At 45.1% G+C, this 24,239-nt stretch overlaps 1 protein-coding gene across 1 annotated transcript; it reads right to left on the bottom strand.

The window, feature by feature from the left end:
• Positions 1–14,848: 14,848 nt before the first annotated feature.
• Positions 14,849–23,214, bottom strand: CHCHD5 (coiled-coil-helix-coiled-coil-helix domain containing 5). The gene is made up of 4 exons (XM_040224221.1): positions 22,729–23,214; positions 21,007–21,147; positions 20,759–20,924; positions 14,849–19,038 (listed from the first exon to the last, which is right to left on the bottom strand). Coding segments are annotated over exons 1-4 (333 nt in total). The 5' UTR covers positions 22,731–23,214; the 3' UTR covers positions 14,849–19,014.
• Positions 23,215–24,239: the final 1,025 nt, after the last annotated feature.

The following is a 24,239-nucleotide window of genomic DNA, read 5'->3' as shown; positions in this document are numbered from 1 at the left end:
GCTTTTGAATATGCTATCTAGGTTGGTCATAACTTTTCTTCCAAGGAGTAAGCGTCTTTTAATTTCATGGCTGCAATCACCATCTGCAGTGATTTTGGAGCCCCAAAAAATAAAGTCTGACACTGTTTCCCCATCTATTTTCCATGAAGTGATGGGACTGGATGCCATGATCTTCATTTTCTGAATGTTGAGCTTTAAGCCAACTTTTTCACTCTCCACTTTCACTTTCATCAAGAGGCTTTTTAGTTCCTCTTCACTTTTTGCTATAAGGGTGGTGTCATCTGCATATCTGAGGTTACTGATATTTCTCCCGGCAATCCTGATTCCAGCTAGTGTTTCTTCCAGTCCAGCATTTCTCATGATGTACTCTGCATAGAAGTTAAATAAGCAGGGTGACAATATACAGCCTTGACGTACTCCTTTTCCTATTTGGAACCAGTCTGTTGTTCCATGTCCAGTCCTAACTGTTGCTTCCTGACCTGCATACAGATTTCTCAAGAGGCAGGTTAGGTGGTCTGGTATTTCCATCTTTTTCAGAATTTTCCACAGTTTATGGTTATCCACACAGTCAAAGGCTTTGGCATAGTCAATAAAGCAGAAATAGATGTTTTTCTGGAACTCTTTTGCTTTTTCGATGATCCAGTGGATGTTGGCAATTTGATCTCTGGTTCCTCTGCCTTTTGTAAAACCAGCTTGAACATCAGGAAGTTCACGGTTCACGTATTGCTGAAGCCTGGCTTGGAGAATTTTGAGCATTACTTTACTTCATTTTCTTCAATTTTTTTATTTTGGAAAAGTTCAAACCTATAAATGTTGCAAAAATAATACAATATACCCTTTACTTTGATTTTATTTTTAGCCTTTTAATACGTTTTCTCTATAGATAGCTAGATATATTTGTGTGTGTGTGTGTGTTTGTGTGAGTCACTCAGTCATGTCCGACTCTTTGCAATTCCTTGGACTGTAGCCTGCCAGGCTTCTCTGTTCATAGGATTCTCCCAGCAAGAATACTGGAGTGGGCTGCCATTTCCTTCTCCAGGGGATCTTCACAACCCAGGGATCAAACTCAGGTCTCCTGCATTGCAGGCAGGTTCTTTACTGTCCAAGGTACCAGGGAAGCCCCTTGATTACATATAATATGAATATATACATGTACATATGTATAAATATATGTGAATGATAAATATAGGCATATGTATACACCTATATTTATAGGTATATAGATATATACACTGACATTTTGTTTCTGAATTATTTGAGAATAAGTTACATTTCTTATTGGAATTTATCCCAAGGCACTTCAATGTTTTTCTCCTAAAGAATTCTTATATATTATATATCATAATTCTTATATATTGAGCAACTTCTCTCTCTCTTTTTTTTTTTTTGCTAAGCCATGTGTCATGTAGAATACTAGTTCCCTGACAAGAGATGGAACCCATGCCCTTGGCAGTGAGAGCTTGGAGTCCTAACCACTGGACTACAGGGAAATTCCCTATAATTCTCTTATATTAACTCAGTATCACCATCAAATCCAAGACATTTAATGTTTATTCTCTAACATACCAGTGTCTCAGGGGTAGAGAGTCTGCTTGCCAGTGCAGGAGATGAAGACCCCTGGGTTCGATCCCTCAGTCAGGAAGATCCCCTGGATGGAGGAAATGGCAACCCACTCCAATATTCTTACCTGGGAAATCCCAGGGACAGAGAAACCTGGTGGGCTACAGTCCAAGGAGTCACAAAGAGTCGGACAAGACTGATCGACTGAGCATGTACACATGCAGTCTATGTTAAAATATCCCAAGTCACGCCAATATTGTAATGCCTTGGAGATAATCCAGCAATGCATCTTTTGTACCAGTCCCTGAACTTTTTCTCTTTCATGACACTGGCATTTTTGAAGAGTCTGAAATGGTTGTTTTGCAGATGTTCCATGTGGATTTGTCTGAGGTTCCCTCTTTCAAGTGGGGTCATGAGTGAGAGGCTTATGGTACTGCTATGGAAACATACAGTTGTGGAACCTGAACTCTGAGGAGTGTGGGGACAGAGCAGACTCTCTAAGAGACTCTGGGCTTAGCTCAAATATGAATGATGAGATGAAATTAACTAAACACACTGGCCATTGGGAGCAAGATCACTCCACACCCAGGTACAATGATATGGCCTCTAGAAAGAGCAAGGGGGCTCAAGGAAATGACAGGCTGGGGAAAATGATGCCTTTAGTTCTGGATGGTGAGTGTTCCCTTTGAAAAATCTGAAGAGAAGTCCATATAGTCCAGGACTTCCCTAGCGGCACAGTGGATGAGAATCCACCTGCCAATGCAGGGGACACGGGTTTGGTCCCTGGTCTGGGAAGATTCCACATGCTGTGGAGCAACTAAGCCCATGCGCCACAACTACTGAGCCTGTGCTCTAAGGCCCATGAGCCGCAACTACTGAGCTTGCGCACCTAGGACCTGTGCTTCACAACAAGGGAAGCCACTGCAATGAGATGCCCAAGCATGGAGACAAAGAGTAGCCCAGCTCGCCAAAACTAAAGAAAGCCCGTGTGGAACATCAAAGGTCCAGCAACAGTAAAAAATAAATTAATTTAAAAAAAAAATTCAGGTAGTCAGGGGAAGCCTGTGGCAGAGATCTGGACTCAAGGAAACCATCTGTGACCTAATGAGTTGTTTGAAATTCTCTATAACAAATTACATCCTTGTAGAGAGTACAGGATAGAAGAGGCCTAGTTTAAGCTTTGAAGAATATCACCAGGGGTGGGAGCAGGTGAAGGGATGGCCAGAGAGACAGGAGGAGGCCTGCAGAAGACGTAAAGAAAGACATGGGAATATGAATTTCAGGGAATGAGGAGCAAGGTTAAAGGTTCTCTGACATTTGTTAAAATGGTAAAAAAAAAAAAAAAAAGACTTTCCTAGGAATATTGCAACAGGAGTATTGCAATAGGGAGAAATATCTGACTCAACTCTGAACACACCAGGACAAGGGGGATTTATAGCCAAAAGGCAGCTTGAAGGGCTCAGTGGATAGAAAATGACTGAGAGGAGACTTCAAAGGATTCTTGTTAAACTGACAGCAGAATTCTTGCTGCTAAAGCAGGTGAAGGACATATGTATCAAAGGTGGGGAATGAGGAAGTTGATCACTTGTCAAAAGTGAGGGCTCAGTGCAGTGCTCAGTCACACCCAACTCTTTGTGACCCTACAGATTGTAGCCTGCCAGGCTCCTTTGTCCATGGGATTTAACAGGCGAGAATACTGCAATGGGTTACTATTTTCTTCTCCAGGGGATCGAACCTAAGTCTCTTGAGTCTCCTGCATTGGCAGGCAGATTCTTTACCACTAGCACCACCTGAGGGAATTCTCCCTAAATTAATTCAGAGGATTCTTTGCTAAGACTGGGCAGTGCAGAATGGACATAGGATGGCAGCCAAGGTTAAGATTTAGTCAAGAGAAGGCCTGGGAGAAACTGACTTAAGTTTTGTTTTGTTTTGCCATTTGCATGGATGGACCTAGAAATTACCATACTAAAGACTCACAGACACAGAACAGACTTGTGTTTGCAAAGGGAGAGGAGAGAAAGGAGAGGGTTGGACTGGGAGTCTGGGGTTAAGTAAGTAAGTAAGTAAATATGGAGAAGGCAATGGCAATCCACTCCAATACTCTTGCTTGGAAAATCCCATTGATTCAGTGGGTTTTCATAGCAAAGAATCCTCTGAGGAGCCTCGTAGGCTGCAGTCCACGGGGTCACTAAAAAGTCGGGCACCATTGAGCGACTTCACTTTCACTTTTCACTTTCATGCACTGGAGAAGGAAATGGCAACCCACTCCAGTGTTCTTGCCTGGAGAATCCCAGGGACGGCGGAGCCTGGTGGGCTGCCGTCTATGGGGTCACACAGAGTCGGAAACGACTGAAGCGACTTAGGAGCAGCAAGTAAGTGTTAGTTGCTCAGTCGTGCCCGACTCTTTGCAACCCCATGGACTGCAGCCCACCAGGCTCTTCTGTCCATTAGATTTTCCAGGCAAGGATACTGGAGTGGGTTCCATTTCCTTCTCCAGAGGATCTTCCCAACCCAGGGATTGAACCCTGGTCTCCTGCACTGCAGGCAGATTCTTTACTGACTGAGCTACAAGGGAAGTCCTGTTTGGGGTTAGCAGATGCAAACTGAAACTGACTCAAATTTGATTAAGGAGAGAGTCTTTGTCAGAAGACAACCAGTCACAAGTGACCAAGACCAGGACTGAAAGGTACTTACTGCATGTGGGGGTCACTGTGGCCTTAGCCAGAGCTGTATAGAGTGTGGGGATATTTTTCAAATGGTTATATGTATATACATACTGAAAATACTTAATTTTAAATGTCATTTTTTATATCCATACAAAGAAATATTATGTAGCCATAAAAAGAATAAGAGACTTATTTAGATACTTGGGTTTCCCTGGTGGCTCAGACAGTAAAGAATCTGCCTGTAAAGTGGGAGACCCAGGTTTGATCCCTGGTTCGGGAAGATCCCCTGGAGAAGGAAATAGGAACCCTCTCCAGTATTCTTGGCTGGAAAATCCCATGGACAGAGGAGCCTGGCAGGCTACAGTCCATGAGGTCTCAAGGAGTCAGACACAGCTGAGCACACACACACACATTTCAGTTCAGTGCAGTTCAGTTCAGTTCAGTTCAGTTGCTCAGTCGTGTCCGACTCTTTGTGACCCCATGAATCGCAGCATGCCAGGCCTCCCTGTCCATCACCAACTCCCGGAGTTCACTCAGACTCACGTCCATCGAGTCAGTGATGCCATCCAGCCATCTCATCCTCTGTCATCCCCTTCTCCTTCTGCCCCCAATCCCTCCCAGCATCACAGTCTTTTCCAATGAGTCAACTCTTTGCATGAGGTGGCCAAAGTACTGCAGTTTCAGCTTTAGCATCATTCCTTCCAAAGAAATCCCAGGGCTGATCTCCTTCAGAATGGACTGGTTGGGGACTCTCAAGAGTCTTCTCCAACACCACAGTTCAAAAGCATCAATTCTTCGGTGCTCAGCCTCCTTCACAGTCCAACTCTCACATCTATACATGACCACAGGAAAAACCAGAGCCTTGACTAGCCAGACCTTAGTCGGCAAAGCAATGTCTCTGCTTTTCAATATGCTATCCAGGTTGGTCATAACTTTTCTTCCAAGGAGTAAGCATCTTTTAATTTCATGGCTGCAATCACCATCTGCAGTGATCTTGGAGCCCCAAAAAATCAAATCTGACACTGTTTCCCCATCTATTTCCCATGAAGTGATGGGAGCAGATGCCATGATCTTCGTTTTCTAAGTGTTGAGCTTTAAGCCAACTTTTTCACTCTCCACTTTCACTTTCATCAAGAGGCTTTTTAGTTCCTCTTCACTTTCTGCCATAAGGGTGGTGTCATCTGCATATCTGAGGTTATTGATATTTCTCATTTAGAGACTCATAATGGAATGATTACCAAGTTAAATTTTTAGGTGGAAAAAGATGTAGAGATTAACATACTAAGTGAGGTAAATCAGACAGAGAAAGACAAAATATCACATGATATCACTTATATGTAGATCTTGAAAAATAATACAAATAAACTTATTTACGAAACAGAAATAGACTCACAGACATAGAAAACAAATTTGTGGTTACCAAAGGGAAAAGTGGGGGAGAGGGAGGGATAAATTAGAGGTTTGGGATTAACATACACACACTATTATATATAAAATACATAAACAACAAGGACCTACTGTGTAGTACTGGGAACTATATTCAATAACTTGTGATACCCTGAGACAGAAAAGAATCTGAAATATTCTTATATAATTGAATCACTTTGCTGTACTAAAAATAATACAACATTGGAAATCAAGTATACTTCAATAAAAATTGTTTATTTTGAAAAAAATGTATAATATTAATAATTTAGCATTTCCATTAAAAAAAAAAAGAAGATCAAAATACACATACAGGGACTTTCCTGGTGGTCCAGTGGCTAAGACTCCAAGCTTTCAATGCAGAGGGACCAGGTTTGATTCCTAGTCAGGGAACTAGATCCTAAATACCACAACTAAGACCCAACACAGCCAAACAAGTATTTTTTAAAAATACACATACATACATGTGGGAATGTGCATTTACTGGTGTATACATAAGATGCTTCTTAAAAGATACACAAGAAACTGATAGCATAGGTTTCCTCTAAGGAAATGAACTTGATGAAGCAAGGGTTCAATTTGCATTTTATTGGACATCTGTTCAGATGACAATATAAGGAGATCTGTCTCCTTTTTTATTTATTAATTTATTTTTGGTCATGCTACATGGCATGTGGGATGTGAATTCCCTGACCATGGATGGAACCTGTGCCCCCTGCAATGGAAGTGCAGAGTGGTAACCACTGGACCACTGGGGAAGTCCCTGTCTTTGTTTTTAAATTATATGCATCCCATTTTTTGTCCAATGTTTTCAAGTTTTCATTATTGTGAATTAGATTTCAAGATGTGTTCTTGTACATTCACACGTGTACACTCATGATTTTTTTTCCCCCTTTTTGGCTGCATGGCATGGCATGTGGGATCGATCTTAGTTCTCTGACCAGGGACTGAACCCACATCTCCTGCATTGGAAGCACAGAGTCTTAACCACTGGACCACCAGGTAAGTCTGTGTATACTCAAGATTCTGTAAGCATAAATGCTTACAAATGAAACAAGATACTTCCACACTGCCTTCCAGAAAGGCTGTTCCAGGCCAAACACCTCTCCCTTCCACACCAGTGTGTTTCTAGTACTGTACCTATTCTATAGCCCTGTGCATTGTCCACAAATTGTGCAGGGTACCTTTGTGGCAAAGACAATACTGAGTGCTCACTTGCTTTGCCTCCAGCACAGACAAGTAGGCCCCATTTCCCTGCATCCCTTGCCATGAGGTGAGGCTGAGTCCTGGTTAGTGGCAGTAAAGATATACACCAGCACTTGCACAACTGGCTTCTAAAAATCCTCCCCATGATCAAGTTTCTCTCTCTCTCTTCCTTCATCTGCTTGACCTGTGCAGAAGTTCAAGTGGGGAGCTCTCCAAGCCCTAGAACATTAGGTTGAGCAGAGAAATAAACTTTTACCAGGGGACTTCCCTAGTGGTCCAGTGGTTAAGCCTCCACACTCCCAATCAGGAGTCCCAGGTGGGCTCCTTGGTCAGGGAACTAGATCCCACATGCCACAAGTAAAAGTTCACATATCACAACAAAGAATGCTGCAACTAAGATGTGGTGTAGCCAAATAAATAAATAAAAATGATTATTTAAAAAGGGATTATGGATATATTAATGTTTAAAAAAGAACTTTACCATCTCTCATTGTTGTCCGCTCCCCTCTCTCTTCCCTGGGAGTTGATCCCATGCCCTGGACCTAGAACCAAGTCTTTGCTCTAATGTGAACTTCTCAGAGGGTATTCCCCACCACCTAACCTAGCACAGCCTCCTGCCCCCTGCCCTATATATCTGAGCAACTTTGAGGGACATGGCTGTCTTCCAAGGTAAGCTGATAATTGCACTTCCAATGACCCTTCTTCCCTAGATGATGGTGCAACCTTGAAAAACTGGCTGGAGCCATTTAGGGCAGAGGTGAGGGAGAACAGTGGTCAAATACTGGGCCCCGAGACCTCAGCTCACCACTCCACCACCACTCTGGGGCCCTGAACCTCACCAGGACAACGCTGGCCACGTTTCTCAGGCTAAAGTCCTTAGAGTAGTCTCTGAAGCCCTACACCATCTGGGCATACTATTCCTGAACAAAGGAGGTGATCAAAGCATGGTGATCACCTCCTTCATTCATTCTAAAATATTTATTGGGGGACTTCCCTGATGGTCCAGTGGTTAGGGCTCCAAGTTTCCATAGAAGAGGTCACCAGTTCCATATTGGTTAGTGCATGCGGGACTCCACAGGCCTTGCAGTGTGGCCAAAATTAAAATTAAATTAAATCAAAAAAGTAAAATATTGGGGCTTTTCTGGCGGTCCAGTGCTTAAAAATCCACCTGCAATGCAGGGGACACAGGTTTGATTCCTGGTTTGAGAAGATCCCACATGCCGCAGGGCCATGAAGTCCACGCACTGCAACTACTGAGCCTACGTGCTGCAGTTACGGAAGCCTGAGTGCCTAAAGCTTGTGCTCCACAACAAGAGAAGTCACTGCAATGAGAAGCCGGAGCACCGCAACTAGAGTAGCCCCTGCTCTCAGCAACTAGAGAAAGCCTCTTGCAGCAACAAAGATCCAGCACAGCTAAAAACAAATAAATCTTCAAAAAAAAACACACCAAAATATCTATTGAGCATCTACCAGACATTATTCTCAAGCCTTTCGATATACCAGTGAACAGATAAGACAAAACTTCCTTCCTGTTCAAGTGGGAGAGACAGAGAATAAGCAATAACACTAATAAGTAAGGTAGGTGAAGAGGTAATGGGGCTTCTCCATTGGCTCAGCAGTAAAGAATCTGTCTGCTACGCAGGAGACATAAGAGATGTGAGTTCAATCCCTGGGTTGGGAAGATCGCCTGGAGGAGAAAATGGCAAACCACTCCAGTATTCCTGCCTGGGAAATCGCATGGACAGAGGCGCCTGGAGTGCTATGGTCTAAAGAACTGGACACGACTGAAGCAACTGAGCACACACACACACATGCACAAACATGTGAAGAGGTGATAAAGGGAAAAGAGCTGGTTATCTGAAGCACAAGGCAAGAGGTAGGTTAGGTGTCCATGCTAAGTAGGGTGGTAGGAAGGTGACATTTGAGAAGAGACTTAGAGGTGACAGTCATGTGTTTCTCTGTGAGAAGGTTCCCAGTAAAACAATGAAGTAAAGGCCCTGAGGCAGGGGCATGCCTAGAGCAGTCCAAGAGCAGGAAAGAGACCTTGTGGTTGGAAACTTGGCAGGAAATGAGGTCAGAAGGAGTGAGTGAGGAGAAGGGTGCCCAGATGGCCCAGGGCTTCGGAGGCTACTCTGGATTTTGGCTTTTGCTCTGAGATGATGTACATTTGCAGTTTTAGATGGGGAGGTGACAGATATTCTGACTTACATGTTTAAACGATCCCCTTTGGGGACTTCCTGGCAGTCCAGTGGTTAAGACTCCCAATGCAGGGGCCACAGGTTGGGTCCTTGGTTGGGGGACTAAGACCCTACATGATGCACAGCACAGCCAAAAAATGTAAAAAATAAAAGGATCCCTCTGCTGCTGCTGCTGCTGCTAAGTCGCTTCAATCTTGTCTGACTGTGCGACCCCACAGATGGCAGTCCACTAGGCTCCTCCATCCCTGGGATTCTCCAGGCAAGAACACTGGAGTGGGTTGCCATTTCCTTCTCCAATGCATGAAAGTGAAAAATGAAAGTGAAGTCACTCAGTTGTGCCTGACTCTTAGCGACCTCATGGACTGCAGCCTACCAGGCTCCTCCGTCCATGGGATTTTCCAGACTGGCCATTGTATTAAGAACACACTCAGGGCAGGAGGAAGGAGTAACTGGGTAGAAAGGACATGGAAATCCAGCTTTGAGGGATGGTGGCTCTGCTGGATTTGGGAAAAGGAGATGCTGAGAGGTAGTGGGATTGTGGATATATTTTGAGGAAGGAGTCAACAAGATTTCCAAACACATCGGACACTGGGTGTGAGACAAAAGCAGGGTCAAGGAGGCTCCCAAGGCTTTTGACCTGAGCGGCTGGAAGAATGGATCTGCCTGATTTAGGAAAAGCAGGAGTAGAGTAGTTTTAGGAGCAGAATCAAAGGTTCAGCTCTGAACACTGTAATACTGAGATGTTTCAAGACATAAAATGGAAATGTGGGTAGGCAATGGATATGCAAGTCTGGAGTTTCGGAGAGATGCCTGAGTGGAGATTAAATTTCAAAAGCTGACCACCTGCCATTGTTTGATTTGGCTATATTCCTTGGGGGATCTTAGCTGATCAGGGACTGAACTCATGCCCCCTGAAGTGGAAGCACGGAGACCTAACCACTGGACCACGACCTAATTCCCCAGTGGTTGCTGTTGCTGTTTCTCCCCCAATTGATAATTTGTGACTCAGAGTAATGAATCCTCCTTTGCTGCCTCACTCTAATGCAGCTTAAACGTGTAACTTCAGTACACTGCAGTTGTATGTGAACAGTCTTAGCAGATTAATTGTGCTTTGCACTGGGACAGTGATGGTTTAATTTTTAACATTGTGAATATAGTGACTTTGTTTCCTAGGAGTCAGGATAATGAAAATGAGAATGATTATAATAACAATGTCATGGACTTCCCTGGTGGTCCAGTGTTTAAGACTCCTCTCTTCCACTGCAGGAGGCATGGGCTCAATCCCTGATCCAGGAACTAAGATCCCATGTGCTGCACAGCATAGCCAAAAAAAAGAAAAAAACCCCAACAATGCCAACATGATCCAGATAGCACATAAAATACAGACTAAATTTTATGTGGGCTTCTGAGGTGGCTCAGTGGTAAAGAATCCACCCACCATTGCAGGAGACACAGGTTCGATACCTGGTTCAGGAAGATTCTCTGGAGAAGGAAATGGCAACCCATTCCAGTATTCTTGTCTGGGAAATCCCATGGACAGAGGAGCCTGGGGGAATACAGTCCATGGGGGTCACAAAGAGTTGGACATGACTAAGCACGATGCACAAATGGAAGGACACATATAACTGAATTAGGAAAGTAAGTAATCAAAATAGATCAGACTGTACACTGTACAGAAAAGAATGTGGGATTGCACATGGTGGAAAAGAGTATCTGAAAGCACATGTGGAAATTGAAACTCACAAGTTCAGGATGAGATAGGCAAGTTCTTCTAAATCTAGCAAAAGTGCATTTGTTTTTCTCCCCAAAAGACATCAAAACTCAGCTGAAAACAGCAGCCACTAAATTGACACAAACAAGCACAATTAGTGCATTGTTCCCTTGGCTGTTCTATGAAATTGAGCAGAATTACATTTCCTCATTCAGATACTGCAACTAAAATATCTTGTGGGTGAACAAAAGGGGAAATGCTAAAGCATAACAGATGTGCTGGATCCTTACAGTGCAAAACTGATTCCAGCAGCTCTCCCCAATGATCCCACGTAGCACACAGACTCGGCCAAGGCAGGGCAGCCACAGCAAATGTTCCCCTAGTGATTAGATTCTTTGATTTGAAAACTGGAGTTTCAAATAATCTCTTTAATTTCTACCAAGGTTGCCTTGAAATTGCAGAAGACAAACGATTGCTGATCTCTTATTAGATACAAACTGGTGGTGGTGGTTTGGTTGCTAAGTTATGTCCAGCTCTTGGGACCCCAAGGACTATAGCTTACTAGGTTCCTCTGTCCATGGGATTCTCCAGGCAAGAATACTGGAGTAGGTTGCCATTTCCTTCTTCAGGGGATCTTCCCAACCCAAGAATTGAACCCAGTTTCCTGCACTGCAGGTGGATTCTTTACCAACTGAGCTACCAAGACTTTGTTTACTAATCTGCATATTTGGCAGAAAATGCAATTGTAAATTTTGGCAAATCCCATTCAGTGTATAAACTGCTTACCAAAGAAAATGAAAAGATGTTAACTTGCTAAGTATCCTGGACATATTTTGCTAAAAAGAGATGTGATTACTTCCCTGTGATATCGAGGCTTTCATAATGCACATATTTGTCATTTTGCCACTTCCTCAAAATGTTAAGAATTAAATGAGATTTTTTTCTTTTTCTTTTACTTTTCTATTACATAAAATTCACTTTGCCTTGAAACTCTACTCTCAACAGGCCCACATCACACTGATTCCTTGTGTCAGGCCAATGTGATGACATCAAGCTAAACATTCTCTCAACAAAAGCTTTGAAAATGGAATCTTGAGGATTCTGTTTTACCAGTAAGTGAAAGAAAACAAGACACCCTAAAGACTGCAGGCAGTTTACGGAATTATTACTGGAAAAGGAAGCAGAAAAAGCAAAACTATTAAATACTGTATCATCAGACAGGAAGAAATATGTCATTATTTTTATTCTGTATAGGTTACATCCCACATGCTAGTAAAGTAATGCTAAGTAATGTTCAAAATTCTCCGAGCCAGGCTTCAGCAATACGTGAACTGTGAACTTCCTGATGTTCAAGCTGGTTTTAGAAAAGGCAGAGGAACCAGAGATCAAATTGCCAACATCTGCTGGATCATGGAAAAAGCAAGAGTTCCAGAAAAACATCTATTTCTGCATTGTTAACTATGCCAAAGCCTTTGACTGTATGGATCACGATAAACTGTGGAAGATTCTGAAAGAGGTGGGAATACCAGACCACCTGACCTGCCTCTTGAGAAATCTGTATGCAGGTCAGGAAGCAACAGTTAGAACTGGACATGGAACAACAGACTGGTTCCAAATAGGAAAAGGAGTATGTCAAGGCTGTATATTGTCACCCTGCTTATGTAACTTCTATGCAGAGTACATCATGAGAAATGCTGGACTGGAAGAAACACAAGCTGGAATCAAGATTGCTGGGAGAAATATCAATAACCTCAGATATGCAGATGACACCTCCCTTATGGCAGAAAGTGAAGAGGAGCAAAAAACCTCTTGATGAAAGTGAAAGAGGAGAGTGAAAAAGTTGGCTTAAAGCTCAACATTCAGAAAACAAAGATCATGGCATCCGGTCCCATCACTTCATGAGAAATAGATGGAGAAACAGTGGAAACAGTGTCAGACTTTATTTTGGGGGGCTCCAAAATCACTGCAGATGGTGACTGCAGCCATGAAATTAAAAGACGCTTACTCCTTGGAAGAAAAGTTATGACCAACCTAGATAGCATATTCGAAAGCAGAGACATTACTTTGCCAACTAAGGTCCGTCTAGTCAAGGCTATGGTTTTTCCGGATGTGAGAGTTGGACTGTGAAGGAGGCTGAGCACCGAAGAATTGATGCGTTTGAACTGTGGTGTTGGAGAAGACTCTTGAGAGTCCATGCAAGGAGATCCAACCAGTCCATTCTGAAGGAGATCAACCCTGGGATTTTTTTGGAAGGAATGATGCTAAAGCTGAAACTGCAGTACTTTAGCCACCTCATGCGAAGAGCTGACTCATTGGAAAAGACTGATGCTGGGAGGGATTGGGGGCAGGAGGAGAAGGGGACGACAGAGGATGAGATGGCTGGATGGCATCACTGACTCGATGGACGTGAGTCTGAGTGAACTCTGGGAGTTGGTGATGGACAGGGAGGCCTGGCATGCTGCGATTCATGGGGTCGCAAAGAGTCGGACACGATTGAGTGAGAACTGAACTGATAGGTTATACATCTACTTTAAAAAAATATTTACTTTTGGCTGTGCTGGGTCTTCAGGGCTACTCTTCGTTGCTGTGCCATGGCTTCTCTTATTGCGGGGCACAGGGGCTTCAGTAGCTGTGGTGCATGGGCTTAGGTGCTCTGCAGCATGTGGGATTTTCCTGAACCAGGGATCAAACTCATGTCCCCTGCCTTCACATGAAGATTCTTATCCACTATGCCATGAGGCAGGTCCTATATCTACTTCAATTGGTACTATTTTATTTGCCGTCTTCTTTTTTAAAGTCTCGCATTTCTATATGCTGAGAACACACATGCTTCCCTGGACCAGGTTTCCTGTGGCTTGCACACTGCCAGGTACAGACTCTTTGAAGTTGCTCTTTTTCTTCCTTTTTCCCATCTGCATTTCCCCCTTTTCCTTGCCAGCACCTCACACTGCTTCATCGCAGTTACCATTTTATCCTCAATGTTGTCTTACTGGGAAGTCAGAGATTATGCTTTGGGGCTATCTACCCATGCTTGGCAGCCAGCACAGCCCAGAGACGGTGTCCAGCCCTTGGCCCTTGGGAGACTCAGGAGGGTGGGTTGCCCTTATTGCACAAACTTGTCTATGTTCTTGACACTTTTTTTACTGCTTAATGCTTTTTAGAGTGACACCTTTTCCTTCTGACTGGTTGAACTGACACACCTTGCATCCCATAATTTCTGGCCCATCAGAGGAGGAGGAAAGGATGTTATTTGAATCTTGCCTTATTTGTATGTCACCACCTCACTGGTAAATATTCACTGTGTTAAAAAGAAATACTATCGTGGGCTTCCCTGGTGGCTCAGTGATAAAGAATCTGTCGGTCAATGCAGGATACACGGGTCTGATCCCTGATCCGAGGAGATGCCATGTTGTGGCGCAATTAAGCCCATGTGCCACAACTATCGAGCCTGTGCTCTAGAGCCTGAGAGCCTCAACTATTGAATCCACGTGCTGCAACTACTGAAGTCTAAGTGCTCTAGAGCCCACACTCCCAAACAAAAGAAGCCTGTTCACCACAACTAGAGAGTATCCCCCCACTCACTGCAACTAGAGAATGCCCACACAGCAACAAAGACCCAGCACAGCCAAAAATAAATAAAGTTAAAAAATACATATTGTGACACTCATGGGCTCCCAGAATCTGCAAATTCTGTTTTATCAGGGGGTTCAGAATAGGGTCAAAAACTTTCAGAATCTTATTTCCAAGCAAGTTAGTGTCATAAAATGTAGTCCATCAAAAATTAGGAATTCCACCAAAGCAGTGGCTCTTGATTGCGTATTGAAATCAATTTTGAAATTGGTATTTAGAGACTTTCCTGGCAGTCCAGTGGTTAAGACTCCAGGCTATCAATGCTTAGGGTATGGGTTTGATCCCTGGTTGGGGAACTAAGATCCCACATGCCTTGAAGCCAAAAAAAAGAAAAAGAAAAAAAAAAAAAAATCAATGTCTGGGTCTTTCCCCAGGAGATTCTGATTAAACTGGTCTAGGATGTGGCAAAAGAACTTTTTTGAAAAGCAGCACATTTTATGATAAAAGCTAGCTTGCTTTCTTTCAAGATTGCCATTTCTTGAGAGATCTGGCTTCTATTTGCACATATTCTGCCTGAAAGTTTTTGATGGTATAAATGAGGTGTTTATCCTTTGAAGATAAATGCTAACTGAACTATTTATTATCATTCACACAGTGAACGATTATCAACTAAGTATGTTCAGTGACAAGCACAAAATGCTCAGTTCAACCATCAGAGATGAAAATAATGATCCTTGAAGATGCTGCTTCCTGGTTCACATACTCCTGCCTCATCACCTTCACACTTCTTTGACTGGAATTCTGCCTCCTCAGAATTCTGAGCATTGTCAGCTCACTCAACCACTTTAGCATCCACACAAGTTCCCTCAACATTGCTGCCTGCCCTTCCCCACACTCTTCCCAGTTCTTACCCGCTTCATGCCCACCATTTCTCATTGGCCTCCTGGGTTGACTATAGCTGTTCCTTGTGAACTGAGTCAAGCATTTTGAAGGCATTCTTACTATCTCAATACTCCCCCCAACAGAGGCTGTAGTGTGATATGGTGATGGCGTCAGGAATGACAGGCAGCAAAGCTGGTCAGGATAATGGTAGCTGCTGATAAGGCAGCCATGACAGACAGGAGCAACAGCAGCTGTGGCCACAGAAGTGAATGGTCACAAGGTGGAGACCACTGAAGAGAACTGTGGGTGAGGCAGCCAAGACAGCAGCTCTCTGCTGGAGAACTCTCTACAGAGCTCGCCCCAACCAAGTGTGTGGCAAGCAGGAAGCGGCAGGAAATTAAAAACCCAACCCTTGAAACTTTGTTGGTGGCCCAGTGGTTAAGACTCCACACTTCACTGCAGGGGCCACGGGTTCCATCCCTGATTGGGGAACTAAGATAAAAATAAAAACAAAGCCCATCCCCTTAAGCAGCCCTCAATCAAATAAATGGTGGGGGTTGGTGTACAGACACCCTCACCACTTGAGTTCGAAACCTATTTCCGTCACTTCCCAGATTTCCAAGAGGATGAAGCTGTTGTCCACAGTGGTAACTTGCTTGCTAATGCACCTCTGATGAGCTGCTTTTCCGTCTGTCTCATTCCCCATACTCTTTTCAGTGCTTTCTGGGATCATCTCCCAAATCCTTGTCCCAACGTTTGTTTCTGGGGGAATCCAAGCTAAGATAATGCATCATGAACTCAGGATTATGATTCAAGCACATATGGCACATAACAAAAACAGACCCTATGCCAAGCCATAAAGTCTCAATATCTTTCCAAAAGACTGAAATCATATAAAATGTGTTCCCAGCTCAACTGCAATTAGACAAGGTAACCAGAAAAATCTCTATGTTTAGAAATTTAAAAACATAATTTTAAACACCTAAGTGGTATCAGTGAAAAAAGCAAAATAGCTATGCTTTGAGGAAACTTAAGTGTGTATATCAGAAAATGGAAAAGGCTAAAAATCAGTGAGCTAAACATTTAAAAAGTAGAAAACAAAATTAAATCCAAGAAAAGAATTTAATAATAAAGAAGAGATTTAAATTAAAAACAAATATAGAAAGTGGGCACCAACAAAGCCAAGAGTAGATTCTGTGAAAAGATTAATAGATAAATTCCTGTCAGGACTGACAAAGAAAAAAAGGAAGAGGGCACAAATAACCAACATCAGAAATGAGAAAGGGAACGTCCTTGGTAGTCCAGGGGTTAAGACTTTGCCTTCCAGTGCAGGGGATGTGGGTTCAACCCACACTCAGTGTGTTCCAGCTGCATCTTGGCTAAACAGAAGCAATATTGTAACAAATAAAGACTTTAAAAATGGTCCACATTAAAAAAAAATAAAATCTTACCCAGAGCCCAGGTGGGAACTAAGATGCCACAGCCAGGCAGTGCAGCCAAAAAAAAAAAAAACAGAAATGAAAGAGGGGCCTTTTATTATAGATTTGATGACCTTTAAAAAATAAGGATAAAAAAAACCAAATTAATAGCAATTAAAAAATTCAGATCATGTGAAAAATTCCTAGAAAATATATTTTACCCAGACAGATACAGGAATAGAAACTGAAGTTTCTGTGGGCAAATATAGGCAAAAATTCTTTGCAGGCAAATGCCATCAAGAGGCAGTCTTCCCTCTCCCTGCGCCTTTAATCTGGGTTGGCCTCAAGACTTATTTGACTAATAGAATGTGGTAAAGGTGGAAATTTTTATATTTTGCTCTCTCGGATCCGAGTAAAAGTAAAGTGTTAGTTGCCTAGTCGTTTCCAACTCTTTCCAACCCAATGGATTACAGCCCTCCAGACTCCTCCATCCATGGGATTTTCCAGGAAAGAATAGTGGAGTGGGTTGCCATCTCCTTCTCCAGGAACCCTGAGACTCACCTATTAGGAAGCTGGTCCAGCCTGTTAAAAGAGAGGCCCCTTAGAGATATTCTAAAACAGTCTCCACCTCCACATTGTTTGTTCTTACCACTTCTTTTATTCACTTGGAGAGAACCCCACAGCACCTTACTCAAGTAGAGAGGGCTAGGCTGAAAACACACACAGATCTGACGGCTCAACCTACAGCCCAGGGAAACTGAAGCTGGGAACAGAAAGACACCGAGACCCACACCACCCTTTCAGGAACCACAGGAAGGGAGAACAATCCACTCTCCACTACCTGGGTTTTCTTGTCTGGGTCTCACGGCGTCAACCTTGGCTGCACAGGACTTCCACCCTGGCTTCTAAGCCAACTAACAACACCCTTTGTTTCAGGAATCAAATCCCCTGGAGAGACTCCCGGCTCATTTTTCCAAGCCAGAGTGTAAGCTTTAGGATCTGGTCAGCACTCCGACATGAGTCCCCTCAAAAGAGAAACAACTTATCTGAATAGTGAAGCTGGGTGCGGACTCTGGACTTGCTCTCTCCCGCACACCTGCCCATCTGCCCTTTAGGACTTGCCTCTGCAGGAAGACAGATCAACCAACTGTGCCAGTGGAGCCTGTGATCCTGAAAACAAACACGGAGAAGCTGCAGTAGCCACAGCTGGCACCTACCCATTCCCTGAGCACGCTCATCCTGTGTGCTGAAGGCTGCTCACTTCATTCCCTGCTGCCCTCTGCTCAGGGTTCTTCTGCTGGTGGGAGGGCACCTGGCTACATACAGGGCAGTCAACGCCTGTGAAAACATCCCTCAATGTCAGATGGGGAGCTGGTGTACATACACCCTGATTTCCTTGCCCCTGGGAAGCGGAAACTGAGGGATGTTCTTTGCTCTCTCCCGGAAGTCGCAGGTGGGACAGAGCCTCAGGAATAATTGGCTTGATGATGCACCTTCCTGTCTACTCCCTACTGGTGTTCCTGGAATCACGCCCCCCAAATACTACCTGCATTCAAATTCACTCCTTTGTTGTTGTTTTAATAGCTCAGTCGTGTCTTGACTCTTTTGAGACCCCGTGGACTGTAGCCTGCCAGGCTCCTCTGTCCATGGGATTTTCCAGGCCAGAATACTGGAGTGGGTTGCCATTTCCTTCTCCAAGGAATCTTCCTGAACCAGGGATTGAACCAGCGTCTCCTACCTTGGCAGGAGGATTCTTTACCACTGAGCCACCAAGGATACCAGGGTTAGACCCTGGAAGGATGGAAACCATCACAGAAGAGAAGTCCAGGGCGGCAAACCCTAAGCCACATCCTTCAATGCAGATGTTTTCAATACAAAATCAAGTATTTTTCACCTACATCGCCTCATGTCCGTGTCTATCATCCAGCTGGTTCTGAACTCAGGCGGCAAGGAGGTATGTTATTTATTGTCCCCAAAGCCTCAAGGAAACACTCAGTGAAGACCTGGTAAATGCTAGAGTTAAAGGGAGAGAGAGCTCTTCTCCATATCCGTGCAGCAGGAACCAGGAAACAGATGTTGGCAGAGCTAAGGACAGAAGAGGGGTTGTCTTAACCCTGGTGAACAGTTGGCATGGCTTGGCCGGTGCCCCAGGACCTCTTTGGTACACTAGGTTAAGGTGGGGAAACAGGACCCCCTCAGGTGCTGAAGGCAGGAGTCAAGCCTGGTATACAGTCTTTATACAGTCTTTATTGTGAATCTTGATGTCCAGGGAAGCCAGGCCCACATGCAGGGCCCTCAGGACTCCACCTGGCCATTCTTCAGGGGCGGGAATATCCTGTGGCCCATCACTCGTCGTTTTCCTACAATCCGAAGGGTCCTCAGGAGGCAGGAAGTGGGTGTGCCTGAGAAAAAAACACATCAGCATCTACCAGCACCTCTTGTGTGCCTGGCTGGCCCTGGGACCATGCTGGGGAGACTGTGTAGACACAGCAGAGGCTGCCCTGGCAGAGCTCAGACTGGAGGGAAAGGGCATCAGGTGATGACCTCAGTTGTCTGTCATGTGAACACCTCGGGAGCAGGGAACTGTCACTGGGGTCAGAAATGCAGCGTTCTGTTGAGTTTACAGAGGACCTGCTGTGTACATACAGGATTGTGACAGGTTCCAGGGACCCAGCAGTGGACACAGACACACATCTCTGACTCCAGGGAGGACAGATAACAAGTGAACAAAAATTCGTTAGCTGATAAATCCCATGAAGAAAACTATGGACTTCCCTGGTGGTCCAGTGGTTAAGAGTCTGTACTTCCAGCTTCCACTACAGGGGGTACGGGTTAGATCCCAAGTCCGGGAAGTAAGATTCCACACGCCCCTCAGACAAAAAAAAAAAAAAGAAAAAGAAAAAGGAAAGGAAAGAAAAGACAAAATAACTACAGCTACATCAGGGTGAAGAGCAGAGGTGTGTGGAGTGTGTGTGTGGTGGTGCAAGTAGTACTTTATGCTGTCAGCTAAGCTAATACGAGATGTCTTTATACTGTGTTATACTAAATGAGTCTGTGCGTTTGCTATTTTGGAGACCAGAGAATACAGGAGGCCCGAATCTCAATGCCCCCATCAAAGAGGAAAAGCTACAACTGGGATGTTAACACAGGGCAGGAAAGGACACTGAGGAGGAGCTGGGTGTGGGGTTAATTACTCTGAGTGCACTGGAGAACCACCTGGCTTTAAAGGAGATGTGACCCAATTTCTGTTTTTAAAAGCTCCTCTGGATATCGCTTATGTATGGAATCTAAAAAATGGTACAAATGAACTTATTTACAGAACAGAAATAGACTCACAGATGTAGAAAAAAACTTATAGTTACGAAGAGAAAAAGGGAAGGGGGGGATAAATTGAAATAAAACAGATTGTGTGTGTGTGTGTGTATATATATATATACACACATACACGAAAAAATCAGTGATAGTCGCTCAGTTGGTCCAACTCTTTGCAACCCCATAGACTGGCTCCTCTGTCCAGCCAAGAGAGAAAGCTGGGATTCTGTTCTCAATGTGGATCGGAAGCTGCTGAAGAACTTTAGACAAAGAGGTAATGTGATCAGTTTTCAGTTCCTAAATATTCTCTCTGGCCACTGCATGGAGACAAAGTAAGAGGGGGGCTTCCCTGATGGTTTAGTGGTTGAAAAACTGCCTTGCAATGCGAGGGACACCAGTGTGATCCCTGATCCAGGAAGATCCCACATGCTATGGAGCAACAAAGCCTGTGGGCCACAACTACTGAGCCCATGCGCTGCAACTACTGAAGCCTGAACATCTAGAGCTTGTGCTCTGCAACAAGCTCGCCACAGCCAAAACCTCAAAATAAATAAATAAATAAATAAATCTTTAGAAAGGCAAGAGGGGACTCAAGGAGACCAGGGAGAAGGCTGAGGCAGGTCTCCTGGCGGTGGAGGTGGCTGGACTAAAGCAGGGGCTATGGAAGGGGTGAAAGAGGACTGTGTTCCAATGTCCTGGGGTCAGGACGCATGGTGAAGCTCTGTGTGGGGCTGAGGGTGACTCCCTGGTCTTTACTCTGAGCAAGCAGAAGGATGATGGGGTGGGACAAACTGCTGAGCCCCATCTTACCTCCAAGGTGGAGGGTCTGTGTGTTGGCTGCACCTGCTCTGCACACTGCAGGAATCGGCGCACATGCTCCGCACAGTTGCCCACAGCGGCCTCATTCTGTCGAAGACATTCCTCAAAGGCCTTGAAAGGCTCTGAACAGGCCTGACGGATCTGACGGATGATTGGGCTGTGGGACGCAGGGCATTTCAAGCCAGGGAGACTTCCACTACTCTGCCCACCCCCACTGCCCCGTACCTGCCCTCACTCACTGGGCGGATGTGCACTGGGCAATGCTCATCTTGAGATGGTGACAGTCTCGCTGCCATGACTCCGGTTTGGCTGCCACACACTGGCCATACTGCTCCAGCTCCCGGCCGCAGTAGCGAGCAGTGATCTCCAGGGCCGCCTGCCTGTGGGACACGATAAACTAGGAAAATTCCAGGCAGAAGGCAAGAAAGGGAGCACTCAGGGGCAGGTACTTGGCCCATTTTGTTCACGGCTGTAGCCCCAGGGCATATAGCAGTGTTCAGTATACAGTGAGTGTTCAAAAATCATTTGTTGAATAAATGAAAGTGTATCTGTGTACCATCCCATTTTAGATACTGTAGAGGACAACCTATTAGTGGCTCTTGTTTTTTAAAAGCATCTGCTTATACCAATGCATCCAATGAAAAGATTGAGACACAACAGAACAACTGAAAAACATGCCTATACTTTTACTGTTCAAGCATTCATATTTGTACACTGCATTTAGCTATTACTATTAGGAAAGAAAAACCATGATCATTTCTAAACCTAAACTAAAATTTAAAATTCTGTTCTTAAAGGCTTTCTGAAAAGAAATGACACGTTTTTACTGTCACATCAAAAAGATGGTTCTACTTGTTTGTGACCTTTCCTAAGATAATAAACAATAAATAAGAAACGCTTTTTTAAAAAGGGAGGTAGTTCTGATCAGAGTCAGGAGTGGGACTGGGGTCTTGGGTAAATCTGAAAAGTTTAAAGAATCCTGGAAAAGGGCCAGGGAGTAGAGAATTAAGCATGAGCCCTGAGGATTATGGAGCAGGCTGGAAGCTTCTGGGGAGACAGTGAAGGCCCTGGGAAAAAAAAAAAGTCTGATCATCTAAGGCAGGTTTTAAGGGTCCTGGAAGAAGGGTCTTGGGAGTCCAAGCATCCCCCAGTTTAGGCCTGGAAATCATGCAGAGAAGTCTTAGGGCCTTAGGACTAACACCTAGAATTCTCCAAGAGAACCTGGGAGCCCTAAATGAGTTTGAAGGCCCTAAAAGTGAGGTTTAGAGGTCCAAGTGGGTGACCTCTTGGGTCCTGGGGAAGGGTCTCTTGACCGAGGGTCTTAGCGATGAAGCCTGAAGACATGGGTACTGAAAGTGAGACCTGAAGCCCTGGGGCGGATTTGGGGGTCCTGGGGCAGGTCTCAGGGTCCTAGGGGCATGACCCCTGGGTTAGGCCGGGGCTCTGGGGTAAATCTGGAGGGTTCTACAATTGAGCTTTTCTCACTCTCAGGAACACGGTCTGGAAATCCAGAGTGAGATCAGAGGTGTCTAGGAACAAGTCTGTGGGCCTTATAGGTGAAGTCTGAAGTACTGGACAGATCTGAAAGGTTCAACAGGTACAGTCAGATGATCCAGGGGGAGGAATATGGAGCTCTAAGGACAGGTTTATTAAAAGTCCTAGAGCTCCTGAGAAAAGTCCGGAGTGGTAGGGTTACAGGGTGAATGACCAGACCTGGGGTTTCAGGGGCAAAGTTTGGGGTATTAAGAGACTGGACCCGAAAGGAGTGGAATTTAAACGCTCAGAGGGCTCTGTGAATACGCAGAGAACTGGGGTCTGTGAAGGACAGAGCTGAATCCTGAGGCTCGAATCTTCAGGGAACAGAGAAGTCAATCCTTCCCGAGGTCCTGGCCTACGTCCAGAACACTGGGGAAGACGAAGAGTACGGGGGTAGGAAAGGGGTAGGCGACCCAGCTACTCACATCTTGAGGCCGATGCTGGAGGAGGATCAATGAGGGAGAATAGTTCCGCCTTTTCCGATATCAAGTTGTCATGGCGGCGCCCAGCCTCCTTAACTCCTATTTTCGGTCGGTCGCAAAGCAGACAGGAAATCCCCTTCCCATCAGGCCCAAACAGTCATGGCGGCGCCCTGCGTAGCGACTTCCGCCTCCGGCCGGCTGGGTAGTTGACGCCCTTCTGTTTCCGGCTTGCCTTGGCTGCGTGAGGAATTCCCCGGAAGTACTGGGAAGTATCGCGGTACCTCCGCCATACTGTGCAGATTTGCGGGACGGTGGTACTTCGCCGTCGCCGATCGCTCTCTAAGCCTCCCGATTGGAGCTGGTGGCGAGCAGCTTCCGCTGCTGCGACCGCTCAACATGCTGCTGTTCGCTGCTTGGTTGGGCTCTGTGGCTGCGTGCTGCTGAGCGCTCCGACGCGGAACCTAACCCCTGAGGCCGCGCTGCACCTTCTGTCTGCGCATGCGCTCGTCCGCTACTCAGGAGGCTGGTCCTGCGCGTGGCTGAGTGGGCGGGAAGGGGGAAATCACCCCAACAGCTGTACCAGGAGACCTGGAAGTCTCCGTTACTCAAGCTGGGTTACCCAGGCTGTGACCGCTACCCGGGGCATACACTCTGAATCTAAGGACGGAAGTTGAGTTTTCATCTCGGGTCCCTGCCGCCATGGGGAAGTTAGTTACTTCTCTGTAATTCTTCATGTTATGACTATTTCCGCCTCCTCGGTGTGTCTTCAGGTGTGGAGGCTCTGTGTGAGTAATCCCTTGGGTTTGAGCGTCAGTCCTGCTCTCTCGTATACAGAGGTGTTCCCAGCCAAAATGAATGTAAAATGTAGTTAATCATAACGTCTAAAAGAAATAATAGCCGTTTGTGAGCAAGTGACAATTGCTTGGGCTTCCCTGGTGGTTCAGCGGTAAAGAATTCACCTGCAATGTAGGAGACACAGGTTTGATCCCTGGGTCAGGAAGATCCCCTGGAGGAGGGCACAACAACCTATTCCAGTATTCATGCCTGGAGAATCTCATGGATAGAGGAGCCTGGCCGGCCACATCCCGTGGGACGCAAAGAGCCGGACACACTGAGCAACTGAGAGATGCACACGTTTAGTGTGCCTGACAATTGCCTGGAGTCTCAGAATATTACCCAACTGAAACAGCACAGTTCAGATGGGGCTGGAACCTATGGACTGGGATTTTAACCTAGTCTTTTAACAGATTGCTCACCTGGTCTCAGGATTTAATGAAGCTCAAGTTCTTTATGTCTCTTCACAGAAACAATTCATTGAGAGACAAAGTGTTAAGTAGAGTTATTTCCAGAGATGCACACTCTATAAGCAGAATGCGATCCTTCTCAAAAGGGGAGAGCAGCCCTGAAATATGGGGTGGTTGATTTTGGGGGGCTGGGTAATTTCTTAGGCTAAGGAGTAGGAGGATATTCCAACTATTTGGGGGAAAGGGGTGGGGATTTCTTGGAGTTAGGCC

This window comes from Oryx dammah, unplaced genomic scaffold (assembly GCF_014754425.2).
Source record: "Oryx dammah isolate SB20612 unplaced genomic scaffold, SCBI_Odam_1.1 HiC_scaffold_25, whole genome shotgun sequence".
NCBI classification, from domain to species: domain Eukaryota; kingdom Metazoa; phylum Chordata; class Mammalia; order Artiodactyla; family Bovidae; genus Oryx; species Oryx dammah.
The sequence above is the reverse complement of the archived record's forward strand: the minus strand, read 5'-3'. Positions and strand labels throughout refer to the sequence as shown.

Coding starts and splice junctions, on each gene's coding strand:
- CHCHD5 (XM_040224221.1), bottom strand. Junction 20,925..21,006: donor GCCCAGTGCACATCCGCCCA/GTGAGTGAGGGC, acceptor TGCGTCCCACAG/CCCAATCATCCGTCAGATCC. Junction 19,039..20,758: donor ACAGACCCTCCACCTTGGAG/GTAAGATGGGGC, acceptor TTTTTTTCTCAG/GCACACCCACTTCCTGCCTC.